The sequence below is a fragment of the Lepisma saccharinum genome, chromosome 21, assembly GCF_977018435.1.
Source record: "Lepisma saccharinum chromosome 21, izLepSacc3.1, whole genome shotgun sequence".
NCBI lineage: Eukaryota > Metazoa > Arthropoda > Insecta > Zygentoma > Lepismatidae > Lepisma > Lepisma saccharinum.
The window spans coordinates 26,541,834-26,554,654 of NC_139249.1; the positions used below are offsets into that span (position 1 = coordinate 26,541,834).

General features: G+C 37.6%; 1 protein-coding gene across 1 annotated transcript in view; it reads left to right on the forward strand.

Moving 5' to 3' along the window:
* Positions 1-12,821, forward strand: part of LOC146004511 (uncharacterized) — a 278,862-nt gene that overhangs the window by 250,430 nt on the left and 15,611 nt on the right. The window contains exons 7-8 of the mRNA XM_083143383.1: positions 1,556-1,732; positions 3,181-3,318. Of these exons, the coding sequence (XP_082999509.1) occupies positions 1,556-1,732; positions 3,181-3,318 (315 nt within the window). The remainder of the gene's footprint in view (positions 1-1,555; positions 1,733-3,180; positions 3,319-12,821) is intronic.

Consider the following 12,821-nt stretch of genomic DNA (forward strand, 5'->3'; position numbering starts at 1 on the left):
GTGCGGCGAACCATGAGTGTAACAGCAGATGATTTCGGTCATGAATCAGCTGACGCGGAGTGATACATCGAATCGGTGAGACCGTTTGTTTACAGAAGGTCTCAGGGTTGGTGATTTACACTATAGGTTCCCAGTGCCTAGGATCCAGATCTGAGATGTGCAAACACATTCGCTTTTTTGTCTTCCATTTACACAGTGTTAACTCTCAGCTATTTTTTAATGTAGATCAAACTGAAATAAACTTCAGACTACTTAATGTAATTGGCATGCTCTGGCTGATTTGAACCATCCAGGTGTTCGTTGTTGAAAGGCTGGTTGAGCATTGGGAGAAAACAATTGCACGTAAGATCCACCCAACTTGATATTGAACCTGGGTGACCTATGGTGCAGTCATACACCCTACCAACTTGATCATCACCGCTCTTCTTAACATCTGTAAATGAAGTCAGAGTTAACACATTGATTGCTACCTGGCTGAATTGAAGAGTGTAACTAACGTCGTCGCCTTGTAATCTCTGGTTCAATACCCGGTGGAGGCACATGGCACGTTAAGATCCCACTTTAAACTGTAGGTTCAGTCCCGATTAGCCTTTCTGTGCATAAAGTGGACTTAGAACAACAAACCAATCAGTCAATTAATTCAAGAGTGTAACTGTGGGCCCAAAATTGTTTAATTAATTGTTCCTGATTGAGTTGGCTCCTTAAAATTGGTATTAACTTCCATTTTCTTTACAAATCTTAAGAAGGCACATATGAATTATATTGAAATAATGTTAATAATACTCTAAGGAAAGTGGTAAAATGAATTAAACTGGAAATTATTATTATTTTTAATTGCATTAAGGTGTAAATGTTTTTGTGAATGCATATAATTTGCACATTTCACCAAGAAATATTATTAGCATGTGTAGCTTCTATGCTTCACAAACAAATAAAGTCAAACTTTGTTACGTTTTTATAGCATTGCGCTCACAACATATTTTCATTAATGCATTTCATGCATTCAGGATATGTCATCACATTCAAGTTTTTCATTTGGTAGCAGACACCACAAAATGCTTCGTAATTCTAATAAATCAGTTCATTATGATTATATGTTATTCCAATTGCATGTCTACAACCTTATATTTTGTGTGTGAAAGTCACACATGTAACACTTTTTATTAATTTTCCTAGTTCTACATGGCTGAAACAGTTTTTCATCTGTGTCTGTTAATGATTTATTCTCAGTGTCATGATCAAGCTGAGAATGGGTCCTTAAAATGATTTTCTTTTCTCAACCATAAAAATCCATGTCAGTCCATTTTTGAAAGGAATACAAGGGTTTTTTATAGGGCTTATTTTTACAGTCATAAACACCTATATAATCGTAAAGATTGATAAAGAATTGGTTGAATATTCATATATTCTGATTAGGTTTTGATTTTCTTATGCCTATGTCTATTTTATCATTTTTTGTGTCTTTTTGCATGCCTTAATTTTGATAAATATAATATAAGTGTAATAGCATTTTTGCCAGCTGTTTCTAATCCTAGTTTTGCCACCTTGTTTACAGTTACTGAAGCAAGAGACGAACAGACTGGATGAGCTGGTTGCACAGGTGGAGGCAGACCTTTCTGCAAATAATTTGCCAGAGGAAGCGTCGGGAAAGCTGAGATCAGCTTCGGGGCAGGCACAACTCCTCATGAGGCAAAAGCTGCAGCAGTTTGAAGGTTTATGCCACAAGAACATTGTAAGTCGATAGTTTGCAAGTTTAATTTGTCTTCTCATTTTGGCATAAATACCTATCTTAGGTGAACCTTTTCTTTCTCTAATATTTTACTGTGATGATCTTTCCAACCTAGGATGTTGGTTGGAGTCGTCCAAGTTCTCACTGACCTGGAAAGCCTGGAATAGTCATGGAAATGATCCTATGGGTGAAAAAGTCTGGAATTTTGAAAATTCGGGAATTTTGTTTCTTGTATCTACCAGGTTTGGTAATGAAAATAAATTTCCAAGTTTTCTTGGCTCTGCTTCCTGGTAGGAGATATTGTAATACTAAAATCCTATTCTTCATGTGAGTGAGAGTGAGTGAGTGAGTGAGATAGTGAGTGAGAGTGAGAGAGAGAGAGCAAAAGGCAAACCAGAACCTCATTTAGGATCTACTTTCCAACTACTTCATCTAGCACCCCAACATTTGTAGTCTGGTAACTCATTTCAATTACTAAGCACATTTGCATTGAACTCGGGCACAGCTTACACATTGTTTTCCTGGGGGCTCAAAGATGTCATAATGACACACATTTAGTTTCTGCAAATAAAACATCTCTGCCAATTAAGCAAGGGAGGGAGGAGGGTTGCTTAAAGGTTTGCCTGATTTTTTTCACCTGGAAGTATAAAGTTTTATAGATTTTTAGCACTGAAATGACAATACATTTTACCTTTATGAAAAACTTCAGGGTCTTGTCTGGAAAAGGAGTAGGAAATTGTTAAGTGTGTGTTAGGGATGTTTGGACTGACCTAAATCCTTTCATATCTCCCAAATTGTAATGAATAAAATATTAATTTTAAACCATACCTACAAGTACAGAAAGTCAAAGCCTATGACATGCATATATCAGAAATTGAACCTGAGGCTTCTTGATTAAACCTGACAACTTTGTACAAAGGTGGGCTCAGATCTCAGCAGCAGAGATAGTGAGTGGTGCGTAAATTCTCCGTCACTATTTTCATTCTTTTTCTATCTTGTAAACCCTGTGTAATTTTTAAGGATTGAAATTCAACCTGTGCTTATTGGCATTTTGCTTAAATTCTTCAGTGACACATTGTGTAAAACGAAGTGAATGACTGTGATGATGCTCACTAAGCCATCAGCTGTACAGTAACCTCGATGTACACATACACAATTGTAAGCATTGTTGTCTAGGCAGTAATTATCTTGAACACCAGAATAAGTATTCTCACGGGGGTGTATTAATAAGTTCAGATGCACATATATATGTAAAAAGAAAATCTTTTTGTCTGTCAAGAGTATTTAACAGACAAGTAGTAGTCATACTGTGCTTCGTTAACTTACTTGTGTATTACAAGTAATCTGACACCTTTTTTCACACACTTTTTTGTGTGAAAATTTATATGAAAGGCTATTTGTTTTAAGTATACCTTGTTCTTGTTCTGAATTGTTCTTTTGTTCTTATATAGGCCCAGAGTCCGGATGAACCTTTTCCCACAACTTCAGAAGATCTGGCTGGGTTCTGGGACATGGTGAAACTCCAGATAGAGCATGTCGATAGGCTGTTCGAAGAAATAAGCAGGCTTAAGAAGTCCAATTGGGTTGAGGTAAGTTGATGCCCACTTCTTGCCATGCCAGATTTACTTGTCATATGTGTACACACATTCTGTATTTTTTTTTTTTTTAATTGTTTGTTGTCATTGTTGTTTTAGCTCTTATCAACATACATTAGCTTCACTGTGATAGGTGAAAAGGTGTCAGATTTCCATTCAGTTGGTCCTGGGAGGGTTTCTCACCAATAGTGTCTTACCATGAGAGTTGTTGGATTACAGACAGCCTGTCATCAGTTGCATATATCTAGGGAATGTAGAGAACGGGGGCCTCGTGCTGATTGGACCAACACCATCAAAGTTATACGAGGGTGTATAAAAATTACTGTACTGGTTTTTATTAATTTTAAGTGTTCACACACACACACACACACTCACTCACTCTCACTCACTCTATAGAAAAGGAAAGTTAAAAATTGTACTTACGTATGTGAGTATAGTGCTCTTATTGTAGAACGACGTTTCAGAGATTGACTATCTCTTTCCTCAGGTTCGTATAAAAACTAAGTACTTGGCATAGTACTGCGTCAAAAATGTAATATGAGGATTGTGGTTAAGGGTTGGTTAGGGTACATTTAAAATATTAAGTTTTTGCTATTAGAAGTACGTAAAAACCAAGCCGTTCCCTAATAAAACTTGTACAGTAGACCTATTCACAGGTAAAAAAGTTAAAAAAGTTAAAATTCTAAAAAACCTGCATAAATCACAATGCAACCTGCAGGTTTGGCCTTTCCTACCCAACTGTGCTTATCTATCCACATGAAGGTCAATTCTCAACGAATATTTCCCCTCCCCTTAATTTTCTCGTTTCCCCTTATTACGTCACAAATCCAACGTGAATTCACGTTCCTCTCTTGCAGCTTGCATAACTTCCGGAGTGACGTGGAAACCGATATTGGGTTCAATCTTCCAGGCTTTATCCCATTTTTTGAGGAAATTGATCCACCCTTCTTCCAAATTTCCTTCGTCCCTATTAAGATTACTCTTCCCCCCCCCCTACAAATACTCGCTGTCTCATACACGTTTCTTCCTAATTTCCTCCCCTCTTTTCTGATTACCTCTTTTTTTGCGATTTTATGCCCACTTTCCAAAATATGTTCTGAGAGACCCGTTTTGGGAACTTTTTCCCTTATGTCCTTTTCATGCTCGCTCCATCTTTTACCCATATTTCGGCCCGTCTGTCCTATGTACTCCTTCCCGCATTGGCATTCTATTCGATAAACCCCCTTCTGTTTTTCCAGTATTTCCCTAGTTGTCTTTCCTTTCTTATAATCGGTGAAGTATTTTTCTACATTCTTTGGTGCTTTCATCCCGCAAACGATTCCAAAATCTCTCGTTATTTTTCCGATTTTTTCCGATACGGATTGATGGTAAGGGATGCCAACGTACTTTACCCTCCTATTTTCGATTTTTTCCCCCTCTTTTTGATCCCCTTCTTTCCTAATAATTTTCCGTGCTCTCTCCGCTATCTTATCCATTTCTCTATTTGTGTATCCATTTTTTAATCCTGTTTTTCTTATCCACCGAATTTCGTTGTCTTTTTCTTTTTCATTATTGCATAGTCTACCGGCCCTAATAAAAAAGTTAAGGAATACGTTTTTCTTTGTTATTTCGGGGTGCGCCGATTCCTTGTTAATATATAAGTTCCCCGATAGGGGTTTATGATGTACTCCTGTTCTAATCCTATTCCCATCTTTCAAGATACTAAGATCCAGGAAATTGATTTTTCCATCGCTTAAGTTTTCCCTAGTGAAGTTTATTCTTTCGTCTTGTTTTTCTAATTCTTCAAAAACCTTGTTCAGTGCTATCCCCTTTCCTATAATCAAGATATCATCAACGTATCTCCCATAATATTTAATACCCATTCCTGTTTTTTCCAAAGCTGCCTTCTCAATGAAGTGCATAAAAATGCTCGCTACTATACCCGAAATGGGGTTTCCCATCGCCAAGCCTTCTTTTTGTCTATAAATACTGTCATTGACATAGAAAAAGTTATATTCCGTTACAAGGTTATACCATCGTACATATTCCCAAGCAGTTAGGATGTCTATTCCTTTTTCTAACAGCCACCTTAGTAAACAATCTCCCGCCCGCCCCCTCGGTACACTTGGGTATAAGTTAACAACATCAAAACTACTTATTGTATCCTCGTCATCAATTTCCAGATTTTCTATACATTCTTTAACTTCTACGGCATTCCTAACGCTATATTGGGTGTTCTCATTTACCTTCCTTATTCTTTTTACCAGCAATTTTGCTAGCCCATATCCAGGATGTTCGTATGTTGGTATAATAGGTCTAAGTGGTATGCCTTGTTTGTGTGTCTTAGGTATTCCAAAAGCAATTGGTATGTTGCCAACTTTAATTTCCTTAATAAGGATTTTCTTTTCGCTTGTGCCCAATGTAATGCTTGTCTCTACCCCTTTTTTGATCTCTCTTCTAATCTTATTAATAGGGTCTTTCTCTATTTTCTCAAAATCGTTACCTTTAAAGCTATCTTCTAATTTTTGGTGATATTCCTCTCTGTCCATGATAACCATCTTGTTTTCTTTATCAGACCTAATTAGAAATACGTTATTCGCCTTCACCCATTTTCTTACATTTTTTAAATCGCGTCTTAGGTTTTCGTTTACTTTCTCTTTCCGTGTTCTATCTCCCCCTTTCATGTTCGTTTCCTTTTTAATTTCTTTTTGCAAGTGTTGTTCTACAATATTACGTATCCTTTGTCTAACCTCAGTTTTATCCTCCCTTTCGTCAATAGTTGTCACGATCGTTTCTGCTGCTATTATGAATTCCTCTTTTTCAAGTTTCTCTACCCCTATTGCAAATTTCTGCCCCTTGTTCATAATCCTAATCAACTCTTTAGGTGGTTCGTGGGTGGTTAAATTTAAAATGTTCTCATTATTTCCCCACTCCTCTGTTTTTTGTTTCTTATTCTCTAGATTATCCTTCCTATTCAATTTTAATTTCATCAATTTCCTCTCTATAGTATCACTATCCCTAAATTTGGCTTTATCCACAGCTCTAAAGTGTCTCTCTTCAATGCGGTTCCACGTCACTTCGTCTAGTTCCCCACTAACTTCCAAATGTAATCTATAGCATTCCTTATTAAGACGTTCGACTTGTCCATGTGCCTCCCTAATACATTTCCCTAGTATTTTTGCTATTAGAAGTACGTAATAGCAAAAACTTAATATTTTAAATGTACCCTAACCAACCCTTAACCACAATCCTCATATTACATTTTTGACGCAGTACTATGCCAAGTACTTAGTTTTTATACGAACCTGAGGAAAGAGATAGTCAATCTCTGAAACGTCGTTCTACAATAAGAGCACTATACTCACATACGTAAGTACAATTTTTAACTTTCCTTTTCTATATTCTGGATTTGTGAGTAACACGCGACAAACCTATAAAATGCTATTGATCTCCGATACGGGGAGAAAAGTGCGTGCACTAGAAAATAAGAGGATTAAGTTGAATAAGGGTTTAATCAGGATTAGATTTTTAAAACAATGCAGGAAAATGGGGGTTTTACCAAACTTTTTAAAATGGGGGTATAAACCGTTGAGTGTAGGCATGATTGAACAAAAACAAGAAATACAGTTTAAAATACTAGGGAAATGTATTAGGGAGGCACATGGACAAGTCGAACGTCTTAATAAGGAATGCTATAGATTACATTTGGAAGTTAGTGGGGAACTAGACGAAGTGACGTGGAACCGCATTGAAGAGAGACACTTTAGAGCTGTGGATAAAGCCAAATTTAGGGATAGTGATACTATAGAGAGGAAATTGATGAAATTAAAATTGAATAGGAAGGATAATCTAGAGAATAAGAAACAAAAAACAGAGGAGTGGGGAAATAATGAGAACATTTTAAATTTAACCACCCACGAACCACCTAAAGAGTTGATTAGGATTATGAACAAGGGGCAGAAATTTGCAATAGGGGTAGAGAAACTTGAAAAAGAGGAATTCATAATAGCAGCAGAAACGATCGTGACAACTATTGACGAAAGGGAGGATAAAACTGAGGTTAGACAAAGGATACGTAATATTGTAGAACAACACTTGCAAAAAGAAATTAAAAAGGAAACGAACATGAAAGGGGGAGATAGAACACGGAAAGAGAAAGTAAACGAAAACCTAAGACGCGATTTAAAAAATGTAAGAAAATGGGTGAAGGCGAATAACGTATTTCTAATTAGGTCTGATAAAGAAAACAAGATGGTTATCATGGACAGAGAGGAATATCACCAAAAATTAGAAGATAGCTTTAAAGGTAACGATTTTGAGAAAATAGAGAAAGACCCTATTAATAAGATTAGAAGAGAGATCAAAAAAGGGGTAGAGACAAGCATTACATTGGGCACAAGCGAAAAGAAAATCCTTATTAAGGAAATTAAAGTTGGCAACATACCAATTGCTTTTGGAATACCTAAGACACACAAACAAGGCATACCACTTAGACCTATTATACCAACATACGAACATCCTGGATATGGGCTAGCAAAATTGCTGGTAAAAAGAATAAGGAAGGTAAATGAGAACACCCAATATAGCGTTAGGAATGCCGTAGAAGTTAAAGAATGTATAGAAAATCTGGAAATTGATGACGAGGATACAATAAGTAGTTTTGATGTTGTTAACTTATACCCAAGTGTACCGAGGGGGCGGGCGGGAGATTGTTTACTAAGGTGGCTGTTAGAAAAAGGAATAGACATCCTAACTGCTTGGGAATATGTACGATGGTATAACCTTGTAACGGAATATAACTTTTTCTATGTCAATGACAGTATTTATAGACAAAAAGAAGGCTTGGCGATGGGAAACCCCATTTCGGGTATAGTAGCGAGCATTTTTATGCACTTCATTGAGAAGGCAGCTTTGGAAAAAACAGGAATGGGTATTAAATATTATGGGAGATACGTTGATGATATCTTGATTATAGGAAAGGGGATAGCACTGAACAAGGTTTTTGAAGAATTAGAAAAACAAGACGAAAGAATAAACTTCACTAGGGAAAACTTAAGCGATGGAAAAATCAATTTCCTGGATCTTAGTATCTTGAAAGATGGGAATAGGATTAGAACAGGAGTACATCATAAACCCCTATCGGGGAACTTATATATTAACAAGGAATCGGCGCACCCCGAAATAACAAAGAAAAACGTATTCCTTAACTTTTTTATTAGGGCCGGTAGACTATGCAATAATGAAAAAGAAAAAGACAACGAAATTCGGTGGATAAGAAAAACAGGATTAAAAAATGGATACACAAATAGAGAAATGGATAAGATAGCGGAGAGAGCACGGAAAATTATTAGGAAAGAAGGGGATCAAAAAGAGGGGGAAAAAATCGAAAATAGGAGGGTAAAGTACGTTGGCATCCCTTACCATCAATCCGTATCGGAAAAAATCGGAAAAATAACGAGAGATTTTGGAATCGTTTGCGGGATGAAAGCACCAAAGAATGTAGAAAAATACTTCACCGATTATAAGAAAGGAAAGACAACTAGGGAAATACTGGAAAAACAGAAGGGGGTTTATCGAATAGAATGCCAATGCGGGAAGGAGTACATAGGACAGACGGGCCGAAATATGGGTAAAAGATGGAGTGAGCATGAAAAGGACATAAGGGAAAAAGTTCCCAAAACGGGTCTCTCAGAACATATTTTGGAAAGTGGGCATAAAATCGCAAAAAAAGAGGTAATCAGAAAAGAGGGGAGGAAATTAGGAAGAAACGTGTATGAGACAGCGAGTATTTGTAGGGGGGGGGGAGAGTAATCTTAATAGGGACGAAGGAAATTTGGAAGAAGGGTGGATCAATTTCCTCAAAAAATGGGATAAAGCCTGGAAGATTGAACCCAATATCGGTTTCCACGTCACTCCGGAAGTTATGCAAGCTGCAAGAGAGGAACGTGAATTCACGTTGGATTTGTGACGTAATAAGGGGAAACGAGAAAATTAAGGGGAGGGGAAATATTCGTTGAGAATTGACCTTCATGTGGATAGATAAGCACAGTTGGGTAGGAAAGGCCAAACCTGCAGGTTGCATTGTGATTTATGCAGGTTTTTTAGAATTTTAACTTTTTTAACTTTTTTACCTGTGAATAGGTCTACTGTACAAGTTTTATTAGGGAACGGCTTGGTTTTTACGTACTTCTAATAGCAAAAACTTAATATTTTAAATGTACCCTAACCAACCCTTAACCACAATCCTCATATTACATTTTTGACGCAGTACTATGCCAAGTACTTAGTTTTTATACGAACCTGAGGAAAGAGATAGTCAATCTCTGAAACGTCGTTCTACAATAAGAGCACTATACTCACATACGTAAGTACAATTTTTAACTTTCCTTTTCTATATTCTGGATTTGAGTAACACGCGACAAACCTATAAAATGCTATCTCACTCACTCACGCACTCTCTCTCTCTCTCACTCTCACACTCTCTCTCTCTCTCACACTCTCTCTCTCTCACACTCTCTCTCTCTCTCTCTCTCTCTCTCTCACTCTCTCTCTCACTCTCTCTCTCACTCTCTCACTCTCACTCTCACTCTCTCTCTCTCACTCTCTCTCTCTCACTCTCTCTCTCTCTCTCACTCTCTCTCTCTAACAACAGTCAGTTGTTATCCTAGAGAAGTGACCTTGAATGATGCTGTGAGATAACTGAAACCTTGGAAATGGGTTCAGGAAACTTACAAGGAGCAAATTTTATCAAGAACACATGTTTTTGAGTGGTACAGTGTTCAAGGATTGTGGAGAAAGGCACTCCACTGAGGTGAATGTGAACACTTTGCACAAAGATTGTCATGTATTCGTCACAAAGATTAGGACATTATACACATTTCATATGGATGTGTGTGTGCTGCATGGATGTAGGATAAAAATAATGTTGAGGGCTTATAACATTGAAAGTATACTTAAAGTGAAACATTATCAAGAAAAAGTTTGTGGGCATTGGATGATACTACGTAGATGTCATTTAAAAGCAAGTATTATTTGAACAAACATGGCCAGACTTTTTACTAAGGATGTTGGAAAACATGTGGTGGAATCCAAAATTTTGTGGGCTGATGCTATCATCTTGTCAAAAACTCACCTTGGGCCTATTGGCTGCCATTACCTTAGTAGTAGTCTCCTTCCCGACACACACTGGTACCAGCAATTATGCTATTTTAAAAGTGCATCCAGGAAATTGTGTTATGTCAGGGTGTCCAGCATTGTCTAAGTTTCTATCTAGATCATGTGAATCGTGTCAACTTTATCTTTAGTCAAGAAAATAAGAAAAGACCTAGATCGCCAAGTCAGGCAAATAGGGTGGATGGTGGTTAATCAGGTTATTTTTTGTTAAAGTCCCCGGTGCACAAGAAAGTGTGAAATGGTTCATTGTTGTGATGCAAACGCCAGTTCTTGTGTAAACAAAATTCGGGGCGATGTCTTTGCATATTTTCATGCAGCCACCACAAAACGTCACAGTAGTGGGTGAAATTGATTGGTTGACCTGCTGGGATGAATTCTTTGTGCACAATCCCTCGTGTCGCTTTCCATTGGTAGGGTTGTTGCTGTCTCTCAGGGTTGTAGCCATAAACCCATCTGTCAATCTCCAGTTATAACCCTGGACAAGGAGGTTACATCATCAGAGGCAACTCAACGAAGCTTCTTGCAGATGCCCACATGGTGTTGCTTCTTATGTGTTGTCAGAATCGTCTGAACCAATTTAGTGCTGACACGATGCCCAGTTCAGAAGTCAGAATCTGTTCACATGGCTCAACCAATTCCCACATCATCGGCAGGGTAGTGAATGGTTTGATGTCGATTGTCTCGAATGAGCTGTTGAACTTTGGCAACAATGTTGTGAGCTGTGCAACTGAGGCCCCTCCTTGTTCCTTGCCCTTAATTGATGTACAGGGTGAGGCAAAAGTTCAGCATCACCCTTTTAATTTGAAAACTGCTTAACAGAGGACGATGAAACTTCAGATATGGGTAGGGACTTGAAGTTTTCATTTTATTTTTTCCTGAATTTTTACTGCAATTTGGTGTTATTTTTTCGTGGTTTAGGGCAAATTTCACTGTTATTAATTTAAAATCTGTTATTTTTACATGCAATTTTACTGTTCCTTCTATGCTTAAGGTTTTCACATTGTTTTAGTTCTGAAAAATTGAGACAAATTTTAGTTTTAATGGCAAAAAAAAATATGGCTTACCTTTACGAGGAATGACCAAATTTCTTCCATTTCGAAAATATTTAACCTCATCGGCCACTAAATATGAAATGTCTATTGAATGATAACACCCAAATCTTTGAACACAATCATACACATCACATTTCCCTAACAATGAAAAAAAAAAAAAGCGCTTCGACTGTTTTGTGTATACACATATACATGCCCCTCCGAAACACAATAGGTGCTTCTCCCTGAAAATTTTCCCGTTCCTACGAAATTTCCCTTCTAGGAAGATTCCCCTGAGCTAATTCTATTTCAGGACGAAATTAAACACTGTCAGTCATGTCTGAGCCAAGCTGTAATAAATGAAGCGTGACAGTCTGTTTTGAATCGAATTATCACCAGCTACACTAGAAATGACAGAATAGCAGTTCAAGTAGTTATTTTTGAACAGAAAAAGTGTTATCCCCAGTTTATATTGCATATTTCGTAGCGTTTTTCGCGTTAATGTGTAAAATTCGCTGTTATTCTGAAAAATGTCATAATTCGTGATTCCGAAACACCGAAAACTTGCCTCCTCTACCTACCCAAATACATTTTAAACACTTTATTTTGCTTTCCTCAACTTTTCAGTGTTATCGTTAAAACAAAAACTTCACCTCCCTAGATATGGGTAATGGAGGTGGGGGCACACCTGATGGGTCAAGTATGCATCATGGCAGCCATTTTTAAAGCAGACATTTTGGAATTTCCTCCAGATTTTCAAATGGGTAGGGTGTCGTGTGAGACATCATTTAAGATGTGCATTTTCTCATAATGAAGAATGTGCAGTTATTTTTCCCCTAACTGTCAAAATATCCTCACCAAGTATAGCTAGGGGAAAAATAACTTCATATTCTTATTTCTGAGAAAACACACATCTTAAATGACATGCCACATGACCCCCTTCCCATTTGAAAATTGGAGGTAACTCCAAAATGATGGCTTTCAAGATGGCCGCAATGCTGCATACTGGCCCTATCTGATGTGCCCCCACCCCCATTACCCATATCCGAAGTTTCATCGTCCTCCTTCAAGCAGTTTTCAAATTAAAAGGGTGGTCCTGGACTTTTGCCTCACCCTGTACAACTGGCCCTGAACCGAGCATCCTATTCAACGCCTATGTAGGGCTTTTGTAATCATTACCAGGTTCTCTGTAGCACTTTTCCTAAGATTTGCACAAAATTTTATGCAAACTGGTGCCTTTCTCAGATCCATCGGGAAATCACCACACACGAGACTCAGAACTGTCAGCACATTCACCCACCTGCATGAAATTTT